At 38.6% G+C, this 24,578-nt stretch overlaps 1 protein-coding gene across 1 annotated transcript in view; it reads right to left on the bottom strand.

Moving 5' to 3' along the window:
* The window catches only part of LOC124615662 (protein madd-4), a 514,315-nt gene that overhangs the window by 114,244 nt on the left and 375,493 nt on the right, over positions 1 to 24,578 (bottom strand). The window contains exon 19 of the mRNA XM_047143690.1: positions 19,687 to 19,827. Coding sequence (XP_046999646.1) covers positions 19,687 to 19,827 — 141 coding nt within the window. The remainder of the gene's footprint in view (positions 1 to 19,686; positions 19,828 to 24,578) is intronic.

Genomic DNA, 24,578 nt, shown 5'->3' on the forward strand with positions numbered 1-24,578 from the left:
TTGGAGATGCTAATCTTCATACCATAGTCCTTACATTTCTGATCTAGCTCTGAAGTATTACTCTGCAAACTTTCAATCGAATCTGCCATCACAACTAAGTCATCTGCATATGCAAGACTGCTTATTTTGTGTTCACATATCTTAATCTCACCCAGCCAGTCTATTGTTTTCAACATATGATCCATAAATAATATGAACAACAGTGGAGACAGGTTGCAGCCTTGTCTTAGCCCTGAAACTACTCTGAACCATGAACTCAGTTTACCATCAACTTTAACTGCTGCCTGACTATCCATGTAAAGACCTTTAATTGCTTGCAAAAGTTTGCCTCCTATTCCATAATCTCGTAGAACAGACAATAACTTCCTCCTAGGAACCCGGTCATATGCCTTTTCTAGATCTATAAAGCATAGATACAATTCCCTGTTCCACTCATAACACTTCTCCATTATTTGTCGTAAGCTAAAGATCTGGTCCTGACAACCTCTAAGAGGCCTAAACCCACACTGATTTTCAACCAATTGCTCCTCAACTAATACTCGCACTTTCCTTTCAACAATACCTGAGAAGATTTTACCCACAACGCTGATTAAAGAGATACCTCTGTAGTTGTTACAATCTTTTCTGTTTCCATGTTTAAAGATTGGTGTGATTACTGCTTTTGTCCAGTCTGATGGAACCTGTCCCAACTCCCAGGCCATTTCAATTATCCTGTGTAGCCATTTAAGACCTGACATTCCACTGTACTTGATGAGTTCCGACTTAATTTCATCCACCCCAGCTGCTTTATTGTACTGCAATCTATTGACCATTTTCTCCACTTCCTCAAACGTGATCCTATTTCCATCATCATTCCTATCCCATTCTACCACGAAATCTGAAACATTACTGATCGTATTTTCACCTACATTGAGCAACTCTTCAAAATATTCCCTCCATCTGCCCAAGGCATCCACAGGATTCACCAGCAGTTTTCCTGACCTGTCCAAAATACTTGTCATTTCCTTCTTACCTCCCTTTCGAAGACTGCTAATTACACTCCAGAATGGTTTTCCAGCAGCTTGACCCAATGTCTCCAACCTGTTTCCAAAGTCTTCCCAAGATTTCTTCTTGGATGCTGCAATTATCTGTTTGGCTTTGTTTCTTTCTTCAACATAACTTTCTCTGTCTACCTAAGTTCTAGTATGTAGCCATTTTTTATACGCCTTCTTTTTCCTTTTACAGGCTGCCTTGACTGTGTCATTCCACCAAGCTGTTTGCTTCCTCCTAGGTTTACACACTACTGTTCCAAGACATTCTTTAGCCACTTCTAGTACTGTGTCCATGTACCTTGTCCATTCCTTTTCCAATGACTGTAATTGACTACATTCAACTAACTGGTACCTTTCTGAGATCGCTGTTATGTACTTGAGCCTGATTTCCTTATCCTGAAGTTTCTCCACTCTTATCCTCCTACATATGGACCTGACCTCATGCACTTTCGGCCTCGCAATCCCAATTTCACTGCAGATTAAATAATGATCAGTGTCATCAAAGAATCCCCTGAATACACATGTGTCCCTCACAGCCTTCCTGAATTCCTGATCTGTTATTATATAGTCAATGACAGATCTGGTTCCCCTGCTTTCCCAAGTATACCGGTGAATCTTCTTATGTTTAAAAAAGGAGTTTGTGATTACTAAGCCCATACTGGCACAGAAATCCAAGAGTTGCTGCCCATTCCTGTTGGCCTCCATATCCTCTCCAAATTTACCCATAACCTTTTCATATCTTTCTGTTCGATTTCCAATCCTGGCGTTAAAATCACCCATGAGCAGAACACTGTCCTTGTCCTTTACTCTAACAACTACATCACTGAGTGCCTCATAAAAACTATCCATCTTATCTTGATCAGTCCCTTCACAATGCGAATATACTGACACAATCCTAATTTTCTTGCTAGACACTGTCAAATCTATCCACATCAGTCGTTCGTTTACATACCTTATTGCAACTACGCTGGGTTCCATTTCTTTCCTGATGTAAAGCCCTACACCCCATTGTGCTATTCCTGCTTTGACTCCTGACAAGTAGACCTTGTATTCTCCCACTTCTTCTTCTTTCTCACCCCTTACCCGAATGTCACTAACAGCTAAAACGTCCAGCCCCATCTTACTTGCAGCCTCTGCCAGCTCTACCTTCTTCCAAGAGTAGCCCCCATTGATATTAATAGCTCCCCATCTCATTACCATTTTTGTTTGCCAAGTCGTATCTTAGGAGTCCCTGGTTTGTCAGTTAGAGGTGGGACTCCGTCACCTCCAAAGGTCCGAGGCATTTTGCTCTGATTGTTGTCAGCATCATATTTAAAGTACCAGGGAAGCAGGTTGCTAGCCTTACTTGCCCCGAGTCCCATTGGGTTTTACCCCTAACGGCTGAGGGACTAACTGGTGGATTTGATAGTCTTTGCCGTATGAGCACAAAGGTGACAACGACTCAGAATATGTCCGAGATGCCCAGCCTTATTCCAAAGTAACTGGTATCCCGACTGTCGGGACCACTTACTTGGCCACTCATACGTTGCCCGTGGTTCATGAACTAGGACATGACTACAGGAACCCACACCATGAACCAATGTAAATCATTATCCAAAACATCATTCGTCAAGCGAGTCTTTTTTTTTTTTTTTTTTTTCAATTTCTTTTGGTCATTTGCAAATTATGCATTATAGGAGGTGCACATTAAGCAGGCTTCCACTGTACAATACTCAATCTTGCACATATGTCAAGTGAAATGGTTCTCATGCATGTGGAATAAAGTAAAAAAATTTTAAACATATTTTCATTTACATGGTAATAGTAAAATTATCGCAAAACATCTAAACGTTCAATACATTAAGGCGTATATGACAGTTCATAGGCTATTGTAGCCATGCATCATCAAGCAGAAAAATCATTTTACAATCCTCATTTATGATTTTGTTCAGAGCTGTAGTTCAGCAGCTGCAGAATACTGGACCAAAGATAAAAACTCAGTCATCAGCTGCACAAGAAAACCTTTCTTTGGTTCACTTAACTGGTTTTGACAGCTTAAACTGTCATCTTCAGAAATGAAATAGGCTCAACTCATTAGTAAGCCAACGTCAAAAATGAGATATGTGCGATGAGTGGCATGTATCATATATTTTTAGAGATGTCACTCTGTTTTATTGACTCTGTAGGAAAGTTCCAAACTATCCACTTCTTATTTTTGGTGTTGGTTTGCTATATATGTTAAAGAAAATATTGAATTCAACAGTGTAACTAAATACCCCCCCCCCCTCCCCAACCCCCCACGAACTATGGACCTTGACGTTGGTGGGGAGGCTTGCGTGCCTCAGCGATACAGATAGCCATACCGTAGGTGCAACCACAATGGAGGGATATCTGTTGAGAGGCCAGACAAACGTGTGGTTCCTGAAGAGGGGTAGCAGCCTTTTCAGTAGTTGCAGGGGCAACAGTCTGGATGATTGACTGACCTGACCTTGTAACACTAGCCAAAACAATCTTGCTGTGCTGGTACTGAGAACAGCTGAAAGCAAGGGGAAACTACAGCCATAATTTTTCCGGAGGGCATGCAGCTTTACTGTATGGTTAAATGATGACGGCGTCCTCTTGGGTAAAATATTCTGAAGGTAAAATAGCCCCCCATTTGGATCTCCAGGCAAGGACTACTCAGGAGGACATCGTTATCAGGAGAAAGAAAATTCGCATTCTACAAATCGAAGTGTGAAATGTCAGATCCCTTAATCGGGCAGATAGGTTAGAAAACTTAAAAAGGGAAATGGATAGGTTAAAGTTAGACATAGTGGCAATTAGTGAAGTTTGGTGGCAGGAGGAACAAGACTTCTGGTCAGGTGAATAAAGGGTTATAAATACAAAATCAAACAGGGGTAATGCAGGAGTAGGTTTAATAATGAATAAAAAAATAGGAGTGTGGGTAATCTACTACAAACAGCATAGTGAACGCATTATTGTGGCCAAGATAGATATGAAGCCCAAGCCTACCACAGTAGTACAAGTTTATATGCCAACTAGCTCCGCAGATGACAAGGGATTGAAGAAATGTATGATGACATAAAAGAAATTATTCAGACAGTGAAGAGAGACGAAAATTTAATAGTCATGGGTGACTGGAATTCGATAGTAGGAAAAGGAAGAGTAGGAAACGTAGTAGGTGAATATGAAATGGGGGTAACAAATGAAAGAGGAAGCCAGCTGGTAGAATTTTGCACAGAGCATAACTTAATCATAGCTAACACTTGGTTCAAGAATCATAAAAGAAAGTTGTATACATGAAGAATCATGTAGATACTCGAAAGTTTCAGATAGATTATATAACAATAAGACACAGATTTAGGAACCAGGTTTTAAACTGTAAGACATTTCCTGGGGCAGATGTGGACTCTGACCACAATCTATTAGTTATGAACTGTAGATTAAAAATGAAGAAACTGCAAAAAGGTGGGAATTTAAGGAGATGGGATCTGTATAAACTGACTAAACCAGAGCTTGTAGAGAGTTTCAGGGAGAACATTAGGGAACGATTGACAGGCATGGGGGAAAGAAATACAGTAGAAGAAGAATGGGTAGCTTTGGGGGATGAAATAGTGAAGGCAGCAGAGGATTAAGTAGGTAAAAAGACAAGGGCTAGTAGAAATACTTGGATAACAGAATGTATCAAATTTAATCGATGAAAGGAGAAAATATAAAAATTCTGTAAATGAAGCAGGCAAAAAGGAATACAAATGTCTGAAAAATGAGACCTACAGGAAGTGCAAAATGGCTAAGCAGGGATGGCTAGAGGACAAATGTAAGGATGTAGGGGTAAGATAGATACTGGCTACAGGAAAATTAAAGAGACTTTTGGAGAAAAGAGAATCACTTGTATGAATATCAAGAGCTCAGATGGAAACCCAGTTCTAAGCAAATAAGAGATAGCAGAAAGGTGGAAGGAGTATATAGATGGTCTGTACAAGGGCGATGTACTTGAGGACAATATTATGGAAATGGAAGAGGATGAAGATGAAGATGAAATGGGAGATATGATACTGCATGAAGAGTTTGACAGAGCACTGAAAGACCTAAGCCGAAACAAGGCCCTGGGAGTAGACAACATTCCATTAGAACTGCTGATAGCCTTGGGAGAGCCAGCCCTGACAAAACTCCACCATCTAGTGAGCAAGATGTATGAGACAAGTGAAATACCCTCAGACTTCAAGAAGAATATAATAATTCCAATCCCAAAGAAAGCAGATGTGAAAATTACCAGACTATCAGTTTAATAAGCCATGGCTGCAAAATACTAACACGAATTCTTTACAGACGAATGGAAAAACTGGTAGAAGCCAACCTTGAGGAAGATCAGTTTGGATTCAGTAGAAATGTTGGAACACGTGAGGCAATACTGGCCATATGACTTATCTTAGAAGAAACATTAAGGAAAGGCAAACCTACGTTTCTAGCATTTGTAGACTTACAGAAAGCTTTTGACAATGTTGATTGGAATACTCTCTTTCAAATACTGAAGGTGGCAGGAGTAAAATACAGGGAGCGAAAGGTTATTTACAATTTGTACAGAAACCAGATGGTAGTTATAAGAGTCAAGGGTCATGAAAGGGAAGCAGTGGTTGGGAAGGGAGTGAGACAGGGTTGTATCCTATCCCCAATGTTATTCAATCTGTATATTGAGCAAGCAGTAAAGGAAACAAAAGAAAAATTCAGAGTAGGAATTAAAATCCATGGAGATGAAATAAAAACTATGAGGTTCGCCGATGACATTGTAATTCTGTCAGAGACAGCAAAGGACCTGGAAGAGCAGCTGAACGGAATGGACAGTGTCTTGAAAGGAGGACATAAGATGAACATCAACAAAATTAAAACGAGGATAATGGAATGTAGTCAAATTAAATAGGGTGATGCTGAATGTATTAGATTAGGAAATGAAATGCTTAAAGTAGTAAATGAGTTTTGCTATTTGAGGAGCAAAATAACTGATGATGGTCAAAGTAGAGAGGATATAAAATGTAGACTGGCAATGACAAGGAAAGTGTTTCTGAAGAAGAGAAATTTGTTAACATCGAGTATGGATTTAAGTGTCAGGAAGTCGTTTCTGAAAGTATTTGTATGGAGTGTGGCCATGTATGGAATCGAAGCATGAACGATTAATAGTTTGGACAAGAAAATAATAGAAGCTTTCAAAATGTGGTGAACAGAAGAGTGCTGAAGTTTGGAAGGGTAGATCACATAACTAATGAGGAGATGTCAAATAGAATTAGGCAGAAGAGAAATTTGTGGCACACCTTGACTAGAAGAAGGGATCGGTTGGTAAGACATGTTCTGAGGCATCAAGGGATCACCAATTTAATATTGGAGGGCAGCGTGGAGGGTAAAAATTGCAGAGGGAGACCAAGAGATGAATACACTAATCAGATTCAGAAGGATATAAGTTGCAGTAGGTACTGGGAGATGAAGAAGATTGCACTTGATAGAGTAGCATGGAGATCTGCATCAAACCAGTCTCTGGACTGAAGATCATAATAACAACAACTAAATACCACAAAATATCTTATGAAAAAGATATAAAACTCTCCATTGCTGAACTATCAAGGCAAAATACAGTTATTATTTGTGTATACAGGTCACCAAATGGAGACGAAAAAGTGTTTTACAATCACATGAAGGAACTCTTGGAAGAAATTCACTCTCCCAAGAAGAATATAATTGTATGTGGTGACTTTAATATTGATTTCTGGTAATCCAATAAATTCAGAGATGACATAAAATTACTACAATAGTTCAACATCAGTCCAACGGTAACTGAACGAACTCAAGAAACACCTACCTCTGCATCTATTATTGATCAGATCTCAAGAAATACATGCAAATATGCCTATAACACACAGGTTGTAAACATGGGTTTTAGTGATAACTATGCTCAAATTATTGCAATGAATGTTTCAGGACACCAAATTCCCAGTCAAATACAACACACTGTAAGGAATTTCAGTATAAAAAATGTGGAATACTTTTGTTCTCTCCTAGAGGGTGAAGTTGGAAAGATGTATATGACTGTAATGAGACCAATGAGAAATATGATAAGTTTATGGCTACAGTCAAATATTTTTTTTGAAATAGCTTTTTCCAAGAAAACAACTATGCTGAACTCTACTCAAAAAACAAACATGTGGATTACAAAAGGGATAAGGATATCATGTCAAAATAAAAGGAGATTGTATGAGTACTCCAAGCATAATACCAGTCCTGACTTTATTGCATATTTCAAAGGATACAAAAGAATACGAACAAGAGTTACTTCAGAAGCAAAAAAACTACAAAATGACAAAATATTGTATGATTCCAAGAATAAAACTAAAGCAACCTGGCAAACTCTAAGGAAAGAAATGGGTGCCTGGCCAGTTAATCACAGTAATATAGAGCTGATTATGAATAAAAATAAACTAACAGACCCCAAACATGTTGCTAGTGCTTTCAACAATTGTTTCTCAAATATAGCATAGCAGTTAATAAATACACACCATGACAAACAGCCAACCAGTCACTCAGATCAAGAAATTCATTCAAACACATTATTCCTGTATCCAGCGACACCTGAGGAACTGTCAAGACTCCTAAAAGAATTGCCTAATAAATATTCAGTGGGTGTTGATGAGATACCAGATGCTATCAAAGCTAGTGCAACATTTATTTTGGAACCACTAACAGACATAGTAAATTCATCTTTTGAGAATGGTGTATTTCCTAATAATCTAAAAACTGCAAAACTAACACCTCTGCATAAGAAGGGTGCAAAAAGTGATATTGCTAACTATAGACCAGTTTCAGTTTTGTCAGGCTTCAGCAAAACTATGGAAAAAATGTTCCTTGGGAGATTGAAAGTTTTCTTAAATAAAGAGAGGCTGATAAGTGGAGCTGGAAAGTCAACTCAATCAGCAATTTTTGCCTTCTTAAATGAAGTATTAAAGGCAGTGGATGATAAACAACATGTATCTGGGATATTTCTGGATCTAAATAAAGCCTTTGATGTAACTGATCATGGCATTTTCTTGTGTAAATTAAGTAATTATGGTATTAGAGGCCAGTCTGAAAAGTGGATCCACTTGTACCTCAGTAATCATCAGCAGATTACAGAAATAAAACACAAAGATAGTGAAACACAAAAAATGTCTAGTTTCTACAGTGATGAGCAGAAAATCAAGTATGGAGTCTCACAATGGTCAGTTCTAGGACCTGTCCTATTTCTGCTGTATGTACATTACTTGGTTAGTAAAATACATTATGGAACCACTGTACTGTTTGCAGATGACACTAATATTCTAATTAAATCACAGAATGAGGAAAATTTGCACGAGGCTGCAGTATCGGTTATGCATACCTTAACACACTGGTTCAAGACCAATAAGCTCATCGTAAGTTCTGAAAAAACTGTGGTGGTTAACTTTCATACCACACAAAACCTCCATCCTGCAAACCTTGTGTTGAAGGTCAGTCATACAAAATTTCTAGGTATACATGTTCAGGTAGATATGAAGTGGGAGGTACACCTAAACAATTTAAATAAGAGACTGAATTCACTAGCATATGCTGTTACGATCCTCACTCAAAATAAAAGCTGCTCATCAGGGCTGACAATGCATCATTGCAGTATACAGTGTATAATATAATGAACAACAGGAAGAAACTTGAAACAAACAGAACTAACAGTTCAGACAAATTTATTTTGAGCATTGGGGATGCAGAATCAGAAGAAGTGGACTGTAACAGGTTTCTGGAAATAGATGTGAATAAATTTCTAACATGGGAAAATCACATTGATAAGATGTGTTCAAAAATAAGCACAAATGTATTCTTAATGAAAAGAATGTGCTATACAGTGAACATAGAAACCTTTCTAAAAATGTACTATGGATTTATCTTCTTGCACACACTGTACTTATACCAATATGGGGAGGAGCAGCAGATGTAAACATTCAAAGAATCTTAATACTTTAAAAGAAATCCATCAGACGCACAGGTAAACTAACACCACGGGAATCCCACAAAAACAAATTCAAAGAATTAAAAATATTGACTGTGTCAAGTTTGTACATATTTGAGACAATACCTCTTTTAATGGTAAATTGCACAGCACCTCTAAACTGAGATTTACATAACCGCTACATAAGAACTAGAGATAACTACCACATCTGAAGCAAAAGATCGAAAATGACAGATAGCGACCCTAAAAATGCAGGAAGCTGCTTTTACAACAGACTGCCACTTAGCATAATGAGCATAAAGAAAGTGAACACCTTCAAATGAGAACTGAAAGAACATCTCATTTCTGAATGTTGATATAACGTGAAGAAGTACTTGCAGGCAAATCAATGGGACATATATAAAGTTGTAAATGGAGTAAAACATTTTCTTTGTCATGTGGAAACAAATTTCCTGAAATAATGAAATGGAAGGCAAAGTATACTGCAGAAAATATAGAAGAAAACATGCAGACTAAGTGTATTAGCGCAAATATGATTTAAATGATTTTTTCACTACCTGTACATGTATAAATATTTTCTGCGGTGTGGTAAACAATATATAACTTTGTAGACTTTATTTAAGTATGCAAAACTGTAGCATAAATTACTGTTGGCTATTAGTATATTTTAGCGTTGTGTATTAATATTGATTATCTTTAAAATATTATTACAAAAAATTGTTTTTATATGTCAATGACAAATTTCTAAGAAATCTGTTTTATTTTGTATAAAACTGTAAACATGACACATCTAGGATCATTGTGAAACACAATCTAGGCACAAAAAATTAACTAAACCAAACATTTTCATCATTAAAAGTGACTCATTTTTCTATACAATGGATGAGTTGGAATACACCCTGAGTGAGAAGCTTCTCACTTTGGCAGCTGCTGACCATTTTCATGTTTCTTCTTACCTCATTGTCATCCTGGAAATGTCTGTCATACCACTGATTCTTAATGGAAGAAACAGGAAGAAGTCACAGGGCATCAGGCCAGGTCTACATCTACATCTACATCCATACTCCGCAAGCCATCTGACGGTGTGTAGCGGAGGGTCCCTTGAGTACCTCTATCGGTTCTCCCTTCTCCTCCAGTCTTGTATTGTTTGTGGAAAGAAGGATTGTCGGTATGCTTCTGTGTGGGCTCTAATCTCTCTGATTTTATCCTCGTGGTCTCTTCGCGAGATATACGTAGGAGGGAGCAATATACTGTTTGACTCTTCGGTGAAGGTATGTTCTCGAAACTTCAACAAAAGCCCGTACCGAGCTACGGAACGTCTCTCCTGCAGAGTCTTCCACTGGAGTTTATCTATCATCTCTGTAAAGCGTTTGCGATTACTAAATGATCCTGTAACGAAGCGCGCTGCTCTCCATTGGATCTTCTATATCTCTTCTATCAACCCTATCTGGTACGGATCCCACACTGCTGAGCAGTATGCAAGCAGTGGGCGAACAAGCGTACTGTAACCTACTTCCTTTGTTTTCGGATTGCATTTCCTTAGGATTCTTCCAATGAATCTCAGTCTGGCATCTGCTTTACCGACGATCAACTTTATATGATAATTCCATTTTAAATCACTTCTAATGCGTACTCCCAGATAATTTATGGAATTAACTGCTTCCAGTTGCTGACTTGCTATTTTGTAGATAAATGATAAGGGATCTATCTTTCTATGTATTCACAGCACATTACACTTGTCTACATTGAGATTCAATTGCCATTCCCTGCACCATGCGTCAATTTGCTGCAGATCCTCCTGCATTTCAGTACAATTGTCCATTGTTACAACCTCTTGATACACCACAGCATCATCTGCAAAAAGCCTCAGTGAACTTCCAATGTCATCCACAAGGACATTTATGTATATTGTGGATAGCAACGTTCCTATGACACTCCCCTGTGGCACACCTGAAATGACTCTTACTTCGGAAGACTTCTCTCCATTGAGAATGACATGCTGCGTTCTGTTATCTATGAACTCTTCAATCCAATCACACAATTGGTCTGATAGTCCATATGCTCTTACTTTGTTCATTAAACGACTGTGGGGAACTGTATCGAACGCCTTGCGGAAGTCAAGAAACATGGCATCTATCTGTGAACCCGTGTCTATGGCCCTCTGAGTCTCGTGGACGAATAGTGCGAGCTGGGTTTCACACGACCATCTTTTTCGAAACCCATGCTGATTTCTACAGAGTAGATTTCTAGTCTCCAGAAAAGTCATTATACTCGAACATAATACATGTTCCAAAATTCTACAACTGATCAACATTAGAGATATAGGTCTATAGTTCTGAACATCTGTTCGACGTCCCTTCTTGAAAACGGGGATGACCTGTGCACTTTTCCAATCCTTTGGAACACTACGCTCTTCTAGAGACCTACGGTACACCGCTGCAAGAAGGGGGGCAAGTTCCTTCGCGTACTCGGTGTAAAATCGAACTGGTATCCCATCAGGTCCAGCCTTTCCTCTTTTGAGCAATTTTAATTGTTTCTCTATCCCTCTGTTGTCTATTTCGATATTTACCACTTTGTCATCTGTGCGACAATCTAGAGAAGGAACTACAGTGCAGTCTCCCTCTGTGAAACAGCTTTGGAAAAAGACATTTAGTATTTCGGCCTTTAGTCTGTCATCCTATGTTTCAGTACCATTTTGGTCACAGAGTGTCTGGACATTTTGTTTTGCTCCACCTACCGCTTTGACATAAGACCAAAATTTCTTAGGATTTTCTGCCACGTCAGTACATAGAACTTTACTTTCGAATTCATTGAATGCCTCTCGCATAGCCCTCCTCACACTACATTTCACTTCACGTAATTTTTGTTTGTCTGCAAGGCTTTGGCTATGTTTATGTTTGCTGTGAAGTTCCCTTTGCTTCCGCAGCAGTTTTCTAACTCGGTTGTTGTACCACGGTGGCTCTTTTCCATCTCTTATGATCTTGCTTGGCACATACTCATCTAACGCATATTGTACGATGGTTTTGAACTTTGTCCACTGATCCTCAACACTATCTGTACTTGATACAAAACTTTAGTGTTGAGCCGTCAGGTACTTTGTAATCTGCTTTTTGTCACTTTTGCTAAACAGAAAAATCTTCCTACCTTTTTTAATATTTCTATTTACAGCTGAAATCATTGATGCAGTAACTGCTTTATGATCGCTGATTCCCTGTTCTGTGTTAACTGTTTCAAATAGTTCGGGTCTGTTTGCCACCAGAAGGTCTAATATGTTATCGCCACGAGTCGGTTCTCTATTTAACTACTCAAGGTAGTTTTCAGATAAAGCACTTAAAAAAATTTCACTGGATTCTTTGTCCCTGCCACACGTTATGAACGTTTGAGTCTCCCAGTCTATATCTGGCAAATTAAAATCTCCACCCAGAACTATAACATGGTGGGGAAATCTACTCGAAATATTTTCCAAATTATCCTTCAGGTGCTCAGCCACAACAGCTGCTGAGCCAGAGGGCCTATAGAGACATCCAATTACCATGACTGAGCCCGCTTTAACCATGACCTTCACCCAAATTATTTCACATTTTGGATCTCCGTCAATTTCCTTCGATACTATTACACTTCTTATCGCTATAAATACGCCTCCTCCTTCACTGTCCAGCCTGTCTCTGCGGTATACATTGGGTATACATTGGGTATGCAATAACATTAGATATCCAAAGAAATCTGCATGCACCACTTTCTGCTGTGAGGAGTGCTCTGGAACATTGCTATGCAGCAAACAAAATTCCTAGGACAGCTTTCATCAAAGATTTAACCTTTTTTCCTTCTATAATTTTATCAGAAGATCCTGATAAAATTTTTCCATAATTACAGGCATAGCACATCAAAAGTACACCATGGGAAAGAAACCTTAGTAGAACCTTTCAAATTACATCTGTGTATTCATATTTTTGGTGATAGCAGTGAAGAGAATCTCCACTGCCTGCTTTTCTGTTCAGTCTTGGTATAACAACATGCCCAACACCACCAGGAGACCAAGAGTAATCAGAATCAGGGTTGTAATGTTGGAAGATTTTGGCAGCTGCTTCCATTATGTGCCATTTTTGTTGGAATATAAACAAGTGCAATACACATTTAGCAGGGCATTATGACACATCAAAAATCTCATAAATTATGTTTCTCAATAACCCTTAAGAAAAATACATCTTCTGCATGATTTATGAGGCAAAAATGAAATTGCCTTGAAGCACCTGGGCTTCCACTTGAACAGCAATCCCAGATCTTTCCTCTAAGATGAGCAGTATGAAGTGTTTCATGTTATTATTATTTTTCTCTAATTCCTACTCTTATAACTGATAATGTAATGATGTGTCATTATAAAAAATGACTAATATGTGATAAGCATATTTGATAAACATTCAAAGATTGCATTTCATACATTGAAACTTCCAGAAATTGTAAAGGTCGTTAATGAAAAGTCACTGGGACTAAATGAAGGTGCACCATTGTTTTATCTTCTGCCTCTAAAGTCACTTTTTTGGTGAGCCTCTCAAGCTGAGCATATGTAAGGTGTGTAAGCAGATACTGTTTGCTGGATAAATTTTGTTTGCATCTATATATTTTGACAATTCCATCATTAATTGAAGACACTAACATGTCTCCTTACTATTTATGCAAATACATTGTAATTTATGTAGGTTTAAGCAAAAAGCAGGCAAGGTTGGTGTCATATTTTGTAGCACTATTTTCATACATGGCAACTAACTCATAATGAACATCCTTGAAAGCTTTCTTACTTTCAGAAGCTGGAAAGAAATCAACATCTAAGCTTTCACCATATCAGGAGGGTGCATTAGCTAGGATTTTGTACTCTGTTTTTGTGGGATAGCATGGAAAATTTAAACAGTGAATATTACAGGATCACATGATTTGCTCTTGAGCAGATGACATGAAGTAGTTGTTTACTGCTTCCTGCAACTTCATGAATATTTCACATATTTCACCAGGAAAACTGCTCAAAATTTTCAGATGAATGCCACCACTAATTGTTAGTGTTGGGACAGTCTTCTTCTGGGAACCATATCAGGAACTCATGCTTACGGTGGGTAGTGCAAAAGGGCCTTTTACCAAGAACAAAAGTGAAGACATCAATGCATGCACAGGATAGCAAGTGCTGTTGCTGTTGTGGCATTATAAATGATACCCAAACTTTAATTGATTGCTGTGTGACTCTTCTGTTGGACCAAGGTGTGCTCACAATAAAAAATCTAGCCCTACTGATCATAGTATGATTGTAGAAATCACTGGGTTCAAGACTGTGCTAAATTGTAATGCAAAAAAAGAAATATAATGGGATTCAAGAAACATATCATAGTACACAGGTAAGATAACAACAGCAATACCAAGTATGAAAGGTAGAAATATTTGTGAAACATGTTTCAGGCTTGGCCTCAGTTATTAAGGGATTAAGTTGTCATTAATTCTTCTGCTGCAACTGAAATAATTTAGCTGTTCTTTACTTTAATTCTATACTGCTGTGTCTTTATGTGTTGGTTATACTTCTGATCCATCTATTCCTCCACTGCTATTAAAGAATTGTTACACCACATTTCTGACCTCTACCAAACAACTTCTGAGATGGCATGATCATTAATAACATGCAGCACTACAGCTAGACATTCTGCAACAAATCTCATCAAAAAAGCTTTGGATGATGCAGGTTTATCCATGCATGTCCTGATGCTGCTGAAGTGTTGAGGGGAGAAGAATGTCATACACTGACTGGGACACATTCATCCAGGAGTAATATAACAAGAGCTTCTTTGTGTTCACTCATGCTGGATCCTGATATTATTATCTTACCCACAGACAAGGACAATGCTACAGTTGTGCTGAGCAAGCAGGATTACATTCTAAAGATGTAGTATTTACTGTCTGATCCATTGCTGGCTCAGTGCTGACCCAACGAAAAAGGTTGAGAGGAAGACCAACAACGTTCTAAAGAAAAATTTCTTCTTGCAAGGGACTATAGGAGTTTTAATTCTTATTGTGCCATGATCCACTGATTATAAGGCCTTCTGAAGATTCACAAGGAAGGGGTTCCTCTTAGGCCTATGTTGCTCTGACATAAACATGTAGTAAAATATCTTGCTACAAGCCCACTAGCAAATCAGTGCGTGAACCACATTAAGAAGTTGTTTGAATGATTTTGATATTTTAGTTAGTTTTGATATGATCTCTCATCATTTGTGTTCTTTGACTGACTTGTTACAGTTAATTGACAAGGGGAGGCCATGATGCTGGAATTACGGATTTGCTTCAAACTTTGAACACCTTTAGTAGGTCATTAAAACAACATAATGTCCAAGAAGTAAGATGCACTACTTTGGCAATTTGGAGAAAATTTCAAAAGAAGTTTTACACATCTATTGTGTAACTGACGTATCTGTGCTAAGCTGCTGGTCATAAAAAGTCATTGTCGTCAAGTGATTAACATACACATGAAGCAAACAAGTCACAAATGAAGTAACAGTTTAAATACTGCAACCACTTACTTTTTAATCTATTTTTCATCACTGGTTATGTTATTTAATTTATATGACATTTGAGATGTAATATATTGAAAAAAAATCCATGTGCATTTTCATGAAGTTGTAGTGAATTTCATGTGTTACTAGACTATTTACTAAGTGTAATTAAATTTTCAAGGATGAGGGACAGGCTTGGAAAGCACAAATCAAATGTCAATAAATAATAATGTGAATGAAATTATTCACAATCAGTAATATAGTAAGTCAAAATGTCTGGACCACAAGAGTAATGAACAATTCCTCAGCTGATATGTTCTCAAAATCACACATTACAGGACGATATTTGTCATACAGACATGAAAAACATACATTAAAACTTCATGCAAATACACATGGTTTTTACAGTATATTATTTCTCGAATGTCATATAAATTAAATAAAATGACTAGTGATGGAAAAATTAAAAAAAAAAAAATGTATAGTTTAATGAAGTTTGAGTGGGAGTTGATCTGTTGCTTCATACATACTCGTCTTGTGAGGCTCGATTGCTAATCACTTGATTACCATGAACTCTAATGTGCAGCACCTACTCACAGATACATAAGGCATATAACAGACATGTAAAACTTCTCTTGTGATTTTGTCAGAATTGCCCCAGTAGTGCACCTTACCACTAACACATTATGTTGTTTTAATGGCTACTAAAGGCGTACAAAGTTTGAAGTAAATATGTGATCCCAATGTTGTGACCTCCCCTTGTGAGATTAGGTTTGGTGTTCAATTAACACAACCTATTTCAATATGTGCTGACTTCCACTTACTTTTTCTTGAATGACCAGTTATATGAAGAGACAGATGGAGTTACACTGGGGAGCTCTTTGTAACATACTATGGCTTTTTTTAATTCAATCCACCCAAATATTCACTTCATGGTGATGACTAAAAGGATAGCTGCCTGCCCTTCTTTGATGTATATGTCAAGAAGAAGACTGATGGTATGTTGGGAAACGCCCTTTGTAAGATGTCAACTCACATTGATTTCTATCTTCAGGAAAATAGTTGATGCCATCTGGCTCAGAGTGAAGGAGGACTTTGTACCTTGGTTGATAGGGCCCATGTCATTTCAGATCCCAAAAGCATGTCAGCTTAAGTCACCTTTTCTCACAATGGTTAGAGAGAGAGAGAGAGAGAGAGAGAGAGAGAGAGAGAGAGAGAGAGAGAGAGAGAGAGGGAGGGCGGGAGGGAGGGAGGGAGGCAGATCAGATACACGTTGCGCTGTCAACCAAGCAATGAATCAGGTGAGTTAAAAAATAATGAGGTGTCACCAAAGTCTATGGCGTGTCTGTCTTACCCTTAGAATTGCCAACACTATTGGATTATTGGATGCATTCTGTGGAAACATGATGTGAAATGTATGTTTTGACCACTAACCAAGATTAGGGACCTTTAGGGTCTGTAAAGGATGATTGATGTTGGTTTATATTAGGTGGATGTCTAACATATCACTTGCAGTTGTATAATGTCATACATTGGTTACACCACCAGGGCAATGGAGGCCCATGTATTGGGCATGAGTGTGTCACATTCTTACAAGAGCAGAGTAAATCCAGTATTGCAGAAGACTGCCTTAGTACTGGTCATCCTGTGGAATATAACAGGTGGAGCTTCTGGTGTCCACTGTCAGCCACTGAGATATTGATTTTAAGAAAGCAGTTGAGATGACATAAGCAAGTGATCTTATGGTGATGGTGGGTTTTGCTTAAATGCAGCTTGGAATTCTGCTCTCTCCCTTGTGAAACAGCAGCAGCACAAAGTTAATGCTACCTCATACCTCGCCCATTGGTAATTCATTTTCAGTATAAACTCTGATATTTATCACTGGTTATATGAAGGCAATATTGTTTACAGTGTGTGTGCACACGAGGGGTCCGTCAGCATATGCCCCACATGAAGGTTTTAAATTTCCTTGCATGGCCTTCTCTCACTGGATTTATATCTCGAAAACGACAGTGTGTGTAGCTGTCAAAATATCAACAGTTGTCAAAGACATTACCTGGCTGCATCCCTGTAAATTGGTTGAACATTTTATATACCAGGAGAGACTCAAGTATCACAATAACATATCTATTCTCTTCACAAAAAATACATTAACTCATTTACAATCACGATTTCTTGGTTCAATATACAGCGCCTGACAAAAAAGTGGACCACCCAGAAGACATAAACATATATCAGTATAAATTTCTAAATGTATACACCATGGGCAGGTATGTAAATGATACAGCTATAATTCTATGTGAGAGGTATAACAGCCACCAGACTGCATTAGCATTGTTACCAAGCCACATCAGGTATATAGTGGGCGTGAACAGAGTCAGATATTGAGTGAGCACTGAGAAGGACACAGAGGTGCCATGTACTAGTCTGAGACAGTGTTATCAGCACCTGACAGAGTCTGAAGGGGCCTCATTGTGAGTTTCCATTTAGTCAGATGGTTGAACTGTGCAATATCCAGATTTATGGGGCCTTCACATGTAGTAGTGGTCCAATGTTTGAATGCATAAAAATGTGAGTGCAGGTATACCTGTCATCAAGGTTCTGGTCGACCATGGCTGACCACCACAACAGAGGATCACTATACTGTGCACCAAGCACATTGCAACCCATTCATATCTGTGCCTGCCATCTGGGAACAAGCAATGGACACCCTACAACATTCTGCATCATCCCTCACTATTGTCACAGACAGTCACTGCCTGGACTATGCAATTAATGTCCCGTATGTAGGCTGCTGTTAACACCACAACACAGATGACTTCATCTGAAGTGGTACTGTGACCAGGAAGCATGGATTTCTGATGAGTAGTATCGATTGTGTTCAGTGGTAAATTGCGGTTCTGCACTATGTGGATGACTATCATTATTGAGTACAGTGGAAACCCAGGAGGTTCCATTCTGGAAAAGAACATTGGTGTTACTCCTGTCATCATGTTGTGGGGAGCTATTGGGCATGACTTCAGGTCACAAGTGGTAATGACTAAGCAAACTCTGATGGTACAAGGTACATCACTGACATCCTACATCTTCCTCCATTGCCTCTCATGTGACAGTATTGTGGTGCCATGTTTAAACAGGGCAGTGCTCATCCACACAAGCCATACGTATCTACAAAAAGTCTGATTGATACTGAGATAATCCCATGCCCAGCAAGATCCTCAGGTCTGTCCACAGAAGAACATGTACTGGACCAACTCACACATCAGTTTTGCCACAGTGCTAGTTTTCATGACCAGTGGTAACCGTTGTGGGCCAGGTTGACTCAGGAGAGGATACAGTCGCTTTATGACATGCTCCCCAAACGAATCAGTGCATTAGTCCAGGCCAAAGTGGTGTGCAATGTCTGACTGATAAATGGGGTGATACTGCTATGTTTTTTTGAAGCTGGCTAGATTTTCTAATCGTTGAAATAACATTACTTTCCTTCTCAGCCTGTGAAGTTTCGTTTTGTTTCCTCCTCCTCTTCTGGGTGCTTCACTGTTATGCAGTGTATCATGTCCCAATTCAGAAGCAAACACAGAAAGAACAACAAAGATTATTTTAACATGTTTTTCTTAACAAGATTCAATTATTTCTCCCAACAATTTGGAATTCAGCACACCTCCAAGTCAGGCTGGTGATACCACAACTTTTGTTCCTGGGTCCCTGCAATCACTGTACCATGTTGAAGGTGCACATTGTCCCTCAACAGACCTCACCACATGCAAATAAACATAACAACCTTGCACAATATCTTCACTTTTACCTACAACTTCTTATTTTATAATTTTCCATTTTGAGTATCATTCACTGGTAAGAAGATCTAAGGATACACATCTCTGCTCTGGAGTTTTATGTATCACCACATGTTACATGTTACCACATCAAGAGAGAGAGAGAGAGAGAGAGAGAGAGAGAGAGAGAGAGAGAGAGAGAGAGAGCACAGATGTGGCAATGTCAAAGAAGATACGAAAATTTTACATGTGATGTATTGTAAAATTAAATGCCAAAATAGAACAACCTAGCACAGGGTTGTGATGCCTGCAGTGAAGAGCTTTTGTAGCTTGTGAAGCTTGCTAATAGTAACAACAATCTTCAGCATGCTTACCTGCAAACCTTCTAGCAGTTGCTGGAAATGTGGCATTGCAGGGACACCCGCTCTTGAACTTCCTGAACTTGCAGATGACAGTTGTGGACTGTGATCCTCCAGTGAGCCAGGTGAACTAGTTGGTGCACTGAACTCACCCAACTGTGCACAAATGAAAATATGTGTTGTTCACAGTATAGCACAAGAAAAACTAACATGACAAATGATATGATTAAATTCAGTCAAACAGTGTGCTCTAAATACCCACAAGAAAAGAAAATTACAGGCAACATAAATTATGAATAATTTTAATTCAGTTTGTTAATACTAAGCATGTGTTACTATTTATAACAGGTTAAAATAGCTGATAATAGTAAAAATATAAATTTTAATTATAAATATATAAAATTTCCTCAGGAATCTGATTTTCCTTATATCATCAAAAACTTTTATTATTGGTTCCGTTCAGTGAACACTCTGGGAAAAGTGTGTTCAGGGTTTATGTGAAGTGATATTCTCTTCATACGATCATACCAGTACAATCACAGGGTCCTCTGCAAGCTACAACCCTAGGCATTGTCTTCATTTCACCTGTTTCTGTGTTTTGCACACAATAGTATGTGAGCTCCATTTCAGTTAGATGGATGTAGCTTTTGTTTGGCACAAGGGGATAATGCTTGGCCAACTAAAAGCAACCCATAAATTTATGTGTGCTCTTCAGATGATACTAAATGCTAAGCACTTAGGGAGTTAGTTCACTTCTGAGTTGGACTAATCTAGCAATTCAGAGCTGAGGGCTGGTCAATGCTTCCTGTCCACAACACTCTTAGTTTACCCCAGTCATTACCATCCTCAGCAACTTAAAAAAAAAGTAAACAACGAAACATGTGTACTCTGTTACATTTAGAAATAATATTTTATTTTCCTATGCAGATTAGTGGTTGCAAAAATGTAGGTGACAAAAACATTCATCATTTATGAGTGGTTACATAGTGAATAAATAAAACATGATTTTGCGACTGGTTGCTGCATATTTGGTAATTTTTTGATTATAATACTGGCATCAACAAAGGGAACCACAGGTTGTCCATAGTTAAAGTTTCAAAACACTATAGAAAGAGAACCACTGGCTCAGAATAATGTCAAATCTGAACAGCATATTACTGATGCTGGAAGAAATGACGTGGAGGGAAAAAAGAAGACCAACAGATGAAACTGTAAGTGTCATAATATGCACTTCATCAACAGATGTGTGACACACGACCCTTTCTCAGTCAGTGTCTGAGACGCACAACATGACTGTCTCCATGATGGATTGTGCACTACTGGTAGGACTCTTCTACAAAAATGGTGGTTGTGCACCATTAGCCCTGCAGAAGTTCTGGACACTTTCTGGTGTGAAGGAAGACATTGGTCTGATGTCTGCAAACGATCTGGAGAAAATGATTACAACATTCAAAAAAAGGTAAGTTCTTTTGAAGCGCAATTTGGCAGAGGAACGAAAGCAGTTGATGCAACATCTGTTGAAGATGTGGCCACAGAATTGCAGGAGGCATCAAGCAATGTTGTGCAAACATGCAGTGCACAGGGAATTGCCTGTACCCTGGACATGCCTGTGAACTCAGTGCATAAAATCCTATGAAACATCCTGCATTGCTATCCACCCATACTCAGGAGCTACTGCCTGCTGACCTACCAGCAAGACAGACATTCACTCTGAATTTCTTGCTCACATGGAAGGGGACAATGAATGACCACGGAAAATTTCGTGGACAGGCAAAGCCCATTACCATCTTCAAGGTAATGTCAATATATACAGAACTGCAGAATATGGGCAATGGAAAATCTGGACACACATCAACTGATACCACCTCATTCTGCAAAGGAGACTGTGTGGTGCAGGGTGACAGCCTTGTTTGCCCTAGGGCCATATTTTTTTCAAGGGGATGAGTACTGTGTGTCTTGTTACCTGTACCATCACTGGTAAATATGAGGGTCTTTCGTGCACCACCATCATTGCAATACTTCAACAGTGTGGATATGTGGGTAGAATCATTCTTATGCAAGATGACGGTCCTCTACTACCAGTGAAGTGGCTGCTGCAGAGGCATTTTGGAAATACCCTACAGCCTGGCCATCCAGATCACCGAATCTTAATTCATGTGACTTGTGGCTGGGGATTATCTGAAGAATGTTGTGTTCAGTGCTCCAATTACAAATATAGCTGAACTGAAGACACACACTCACAGCACATTCTGAACTTGACACCCGAGACATTTTGATCTGCTGTTGAACATTCTGGTTCTTGATTTCAACTTGTGGCAGAAAGCCGTGATCAACACATCTTGGCTCACGACAATTAGAAGAAATGTCATTTTCCTTTTGTGCAGTTTTTGACTCCAAGACAATTAAACACAAATGCCATTTTCTTTTTTTTTTTGGTTTGGGCCCCATGATAATTAAAAACTGATGTCATTTTGCTTTTTATTCGATTTTTGGCCTCAGGACAGTTAAAAACCCATTCTTGTCATCCAATCTGGTATGACTTCACTATGGTGGATGGGCTTAGCTAACTAACAGTGTCACAACTGTTGACTGACAAACTTGGGCAGCCATGCACATTGAACAGTACAGTTGGTGTAACATGCAGCTCAAACCATTGCTGTTGTATTGGGATTCATCTATTATTTGTAGCCAATCCCATTTATGTTAAGACTCTTACACCCACATCCACTGGTAAAATTTTCATTAAATTTTTTAAAATTCCATAATGCTTAACCCTGTATCAATAATATGCTGTTCAAATTTGACATCATTCTGAGCAGTGGTTCTCTTTCTACAGTGTTTTGAAACTGGAACTTTAATTGTGGACATTCTGTATTTGGGTTCCTTGAATATAAGATGGAAGATATTTATATGTAAGAAGAACAAGAGCAGACCCTATATTGATCCCAATAGTACAATTATAATGATTATTCCCTATTGTGTATACGTACTCTGCAAAACACTGTGTGGTGCGTTTTGAAAATGCTGTGTCATTAAGTACACCCCGAGGTTTCTTAATGCAACACTCTGTATCCTTTCAATTAGGCAGTATGAAAACCAGTTCCTACGAGATTTCTATTATTATAATATTTGGGTTTCTCTAAGAGAATATAGTGATCTACAAGAGCTTTTTACAAGTCACGTAACATATCAGTTGGCAATTTTTTTTTTTTTTTCAATTTAGTATAATATCACATTCTTTGGAGAAGACCTCCTGAATTTCAAATTGCGACAGACTAATTATCTTATTGTGGGAGAGATTTATTGCAGTTCTTTGGTACATAATCCCTTCCAGTATGTCGTTCTGGGCTCGAAAATATTCTAAATGGTCGTCCTCAAAGAATTGATTTTTGAAGGAGAGTCAAACGCTCTGTGATTTAAGAAATTCATGGGACATTCACGCACAGAGTTCATCTTGCGTAAGAGTAAATTTACTTTGAAAGTTACGCTTTTCAAACAGCCATTCGGAATATTTTCCTGCGACCTGTTAGAAACAGATTCGTTTCGGCAGTTGCCAGAGAGCACCAGATAACAGGCGTCGCCGCGCCGTACGTGTAAAACATTAATAGACCTTCCATTATGTCATACAAGGAACAAGACATAGGGGATACTCCAAGAGCATGGGAATTTCGTGAACCATACTAAAATGCATAATTCGGCTTAAAGTGCACATTCGTATGTCCAGATTCAGATGTAAATTTTCTTGGCGTACCAGGACTGTATTATTTCATGTTTGGTTCTTTATTATGGCATAACGCCATACATGCTAGAAGATGAAAATGTGAACTTGAAATGCAAAGAACAGTTGAAACTAGCCCATAGTGCGGAATTAAACACTTCATTTCAAACAAATTGACTGCCTCAGCAGAAAAGATTTACAAAGGTCAAATTTCTTTAACAAACCAACAAAAATAGCTTCATTGTTCTGCAAGGCAATTAACGCTTGACTGTCAGAAAGGTGAAAACAAAATAAAATCTGAAAGTAATAACATTTGAAGCCTTCCGTAATTATGTGAATGTATTTTAATGCACTTGATAGCTCCCGACCACAGAAACCCATTTTGTTTTCATTTGACGTGAGAGCAATAACTGAAGAGGAAACAGCAAAATCACTTAACGTAAATACGGGTCACGTGGAGACAACCACCTCCCCACTACATTTCAGACTGCTCTATCTATCAGGTCCGGAGCTACAATATTTCGGAACCGAGGCAATATTAGATAGTGGCGCTCCCCCTCCCTCGAGCGTTTGAGGTAGGATGCCAAAAATTTAAAAAATCTGCTTTTCAAAAATATTTTCATCTTGTAGCACACATCTTTCTGAAAAATGAAACATACGCGTTCGAGGAAACGTAAGACATGTTATTCGGTCTTAAGTGTGCCAAAGTTCAGTGCCACGCCTCTTCACACAGCATTCTTCTATCGCACATACTTCGCTCTGTGGAGATCAAACGTGTAATATTTTGTAATGGGTGCCATCAAACTATATTCTGGTCAGTGGAAATTAAAATGTCCTGCGGTGTCTCTCCTGCTCCCAGTCGGCACTTTAGACATCCTGCCCCTCTTTAAAAAAAAATCTCGCAATTAATACTGGATGGGACTATTTTTAACTGGCAGAACAAGAACTCCAGAAAATTTGCAGTCTTTACTGCCTATTTGCTAATAATTTGCTGTTTTGTGTGACATAAAATTAAATATACACTCCTGGAAATTGAAATAAGAACACCATGAATTCATTGTCCCAGGAAGGGGAAACTTTATTGACACATTCCTGGGGTCAGATACATCACATGATCACACTGACAGAACCACAGGCACATAGACAGAGGCAACAGAGCATGCACAATGTCGGCACTAGTACAGTGTAT

Source organism: Schistocerca americana, chromosome 5 (genome assembly GCF_021461395.2).
Source record: "Schistocerca americana isolate TAMUIC-IGC-003095 chromosome 5, iqSchAmer2.1, whole genome shotgun sequence".
NCBI lineage: Eukaryota > Metazoa > Arthropoda > Insecta > Orthoptera > Acrididae > Schistocerca > Schistocerca americana.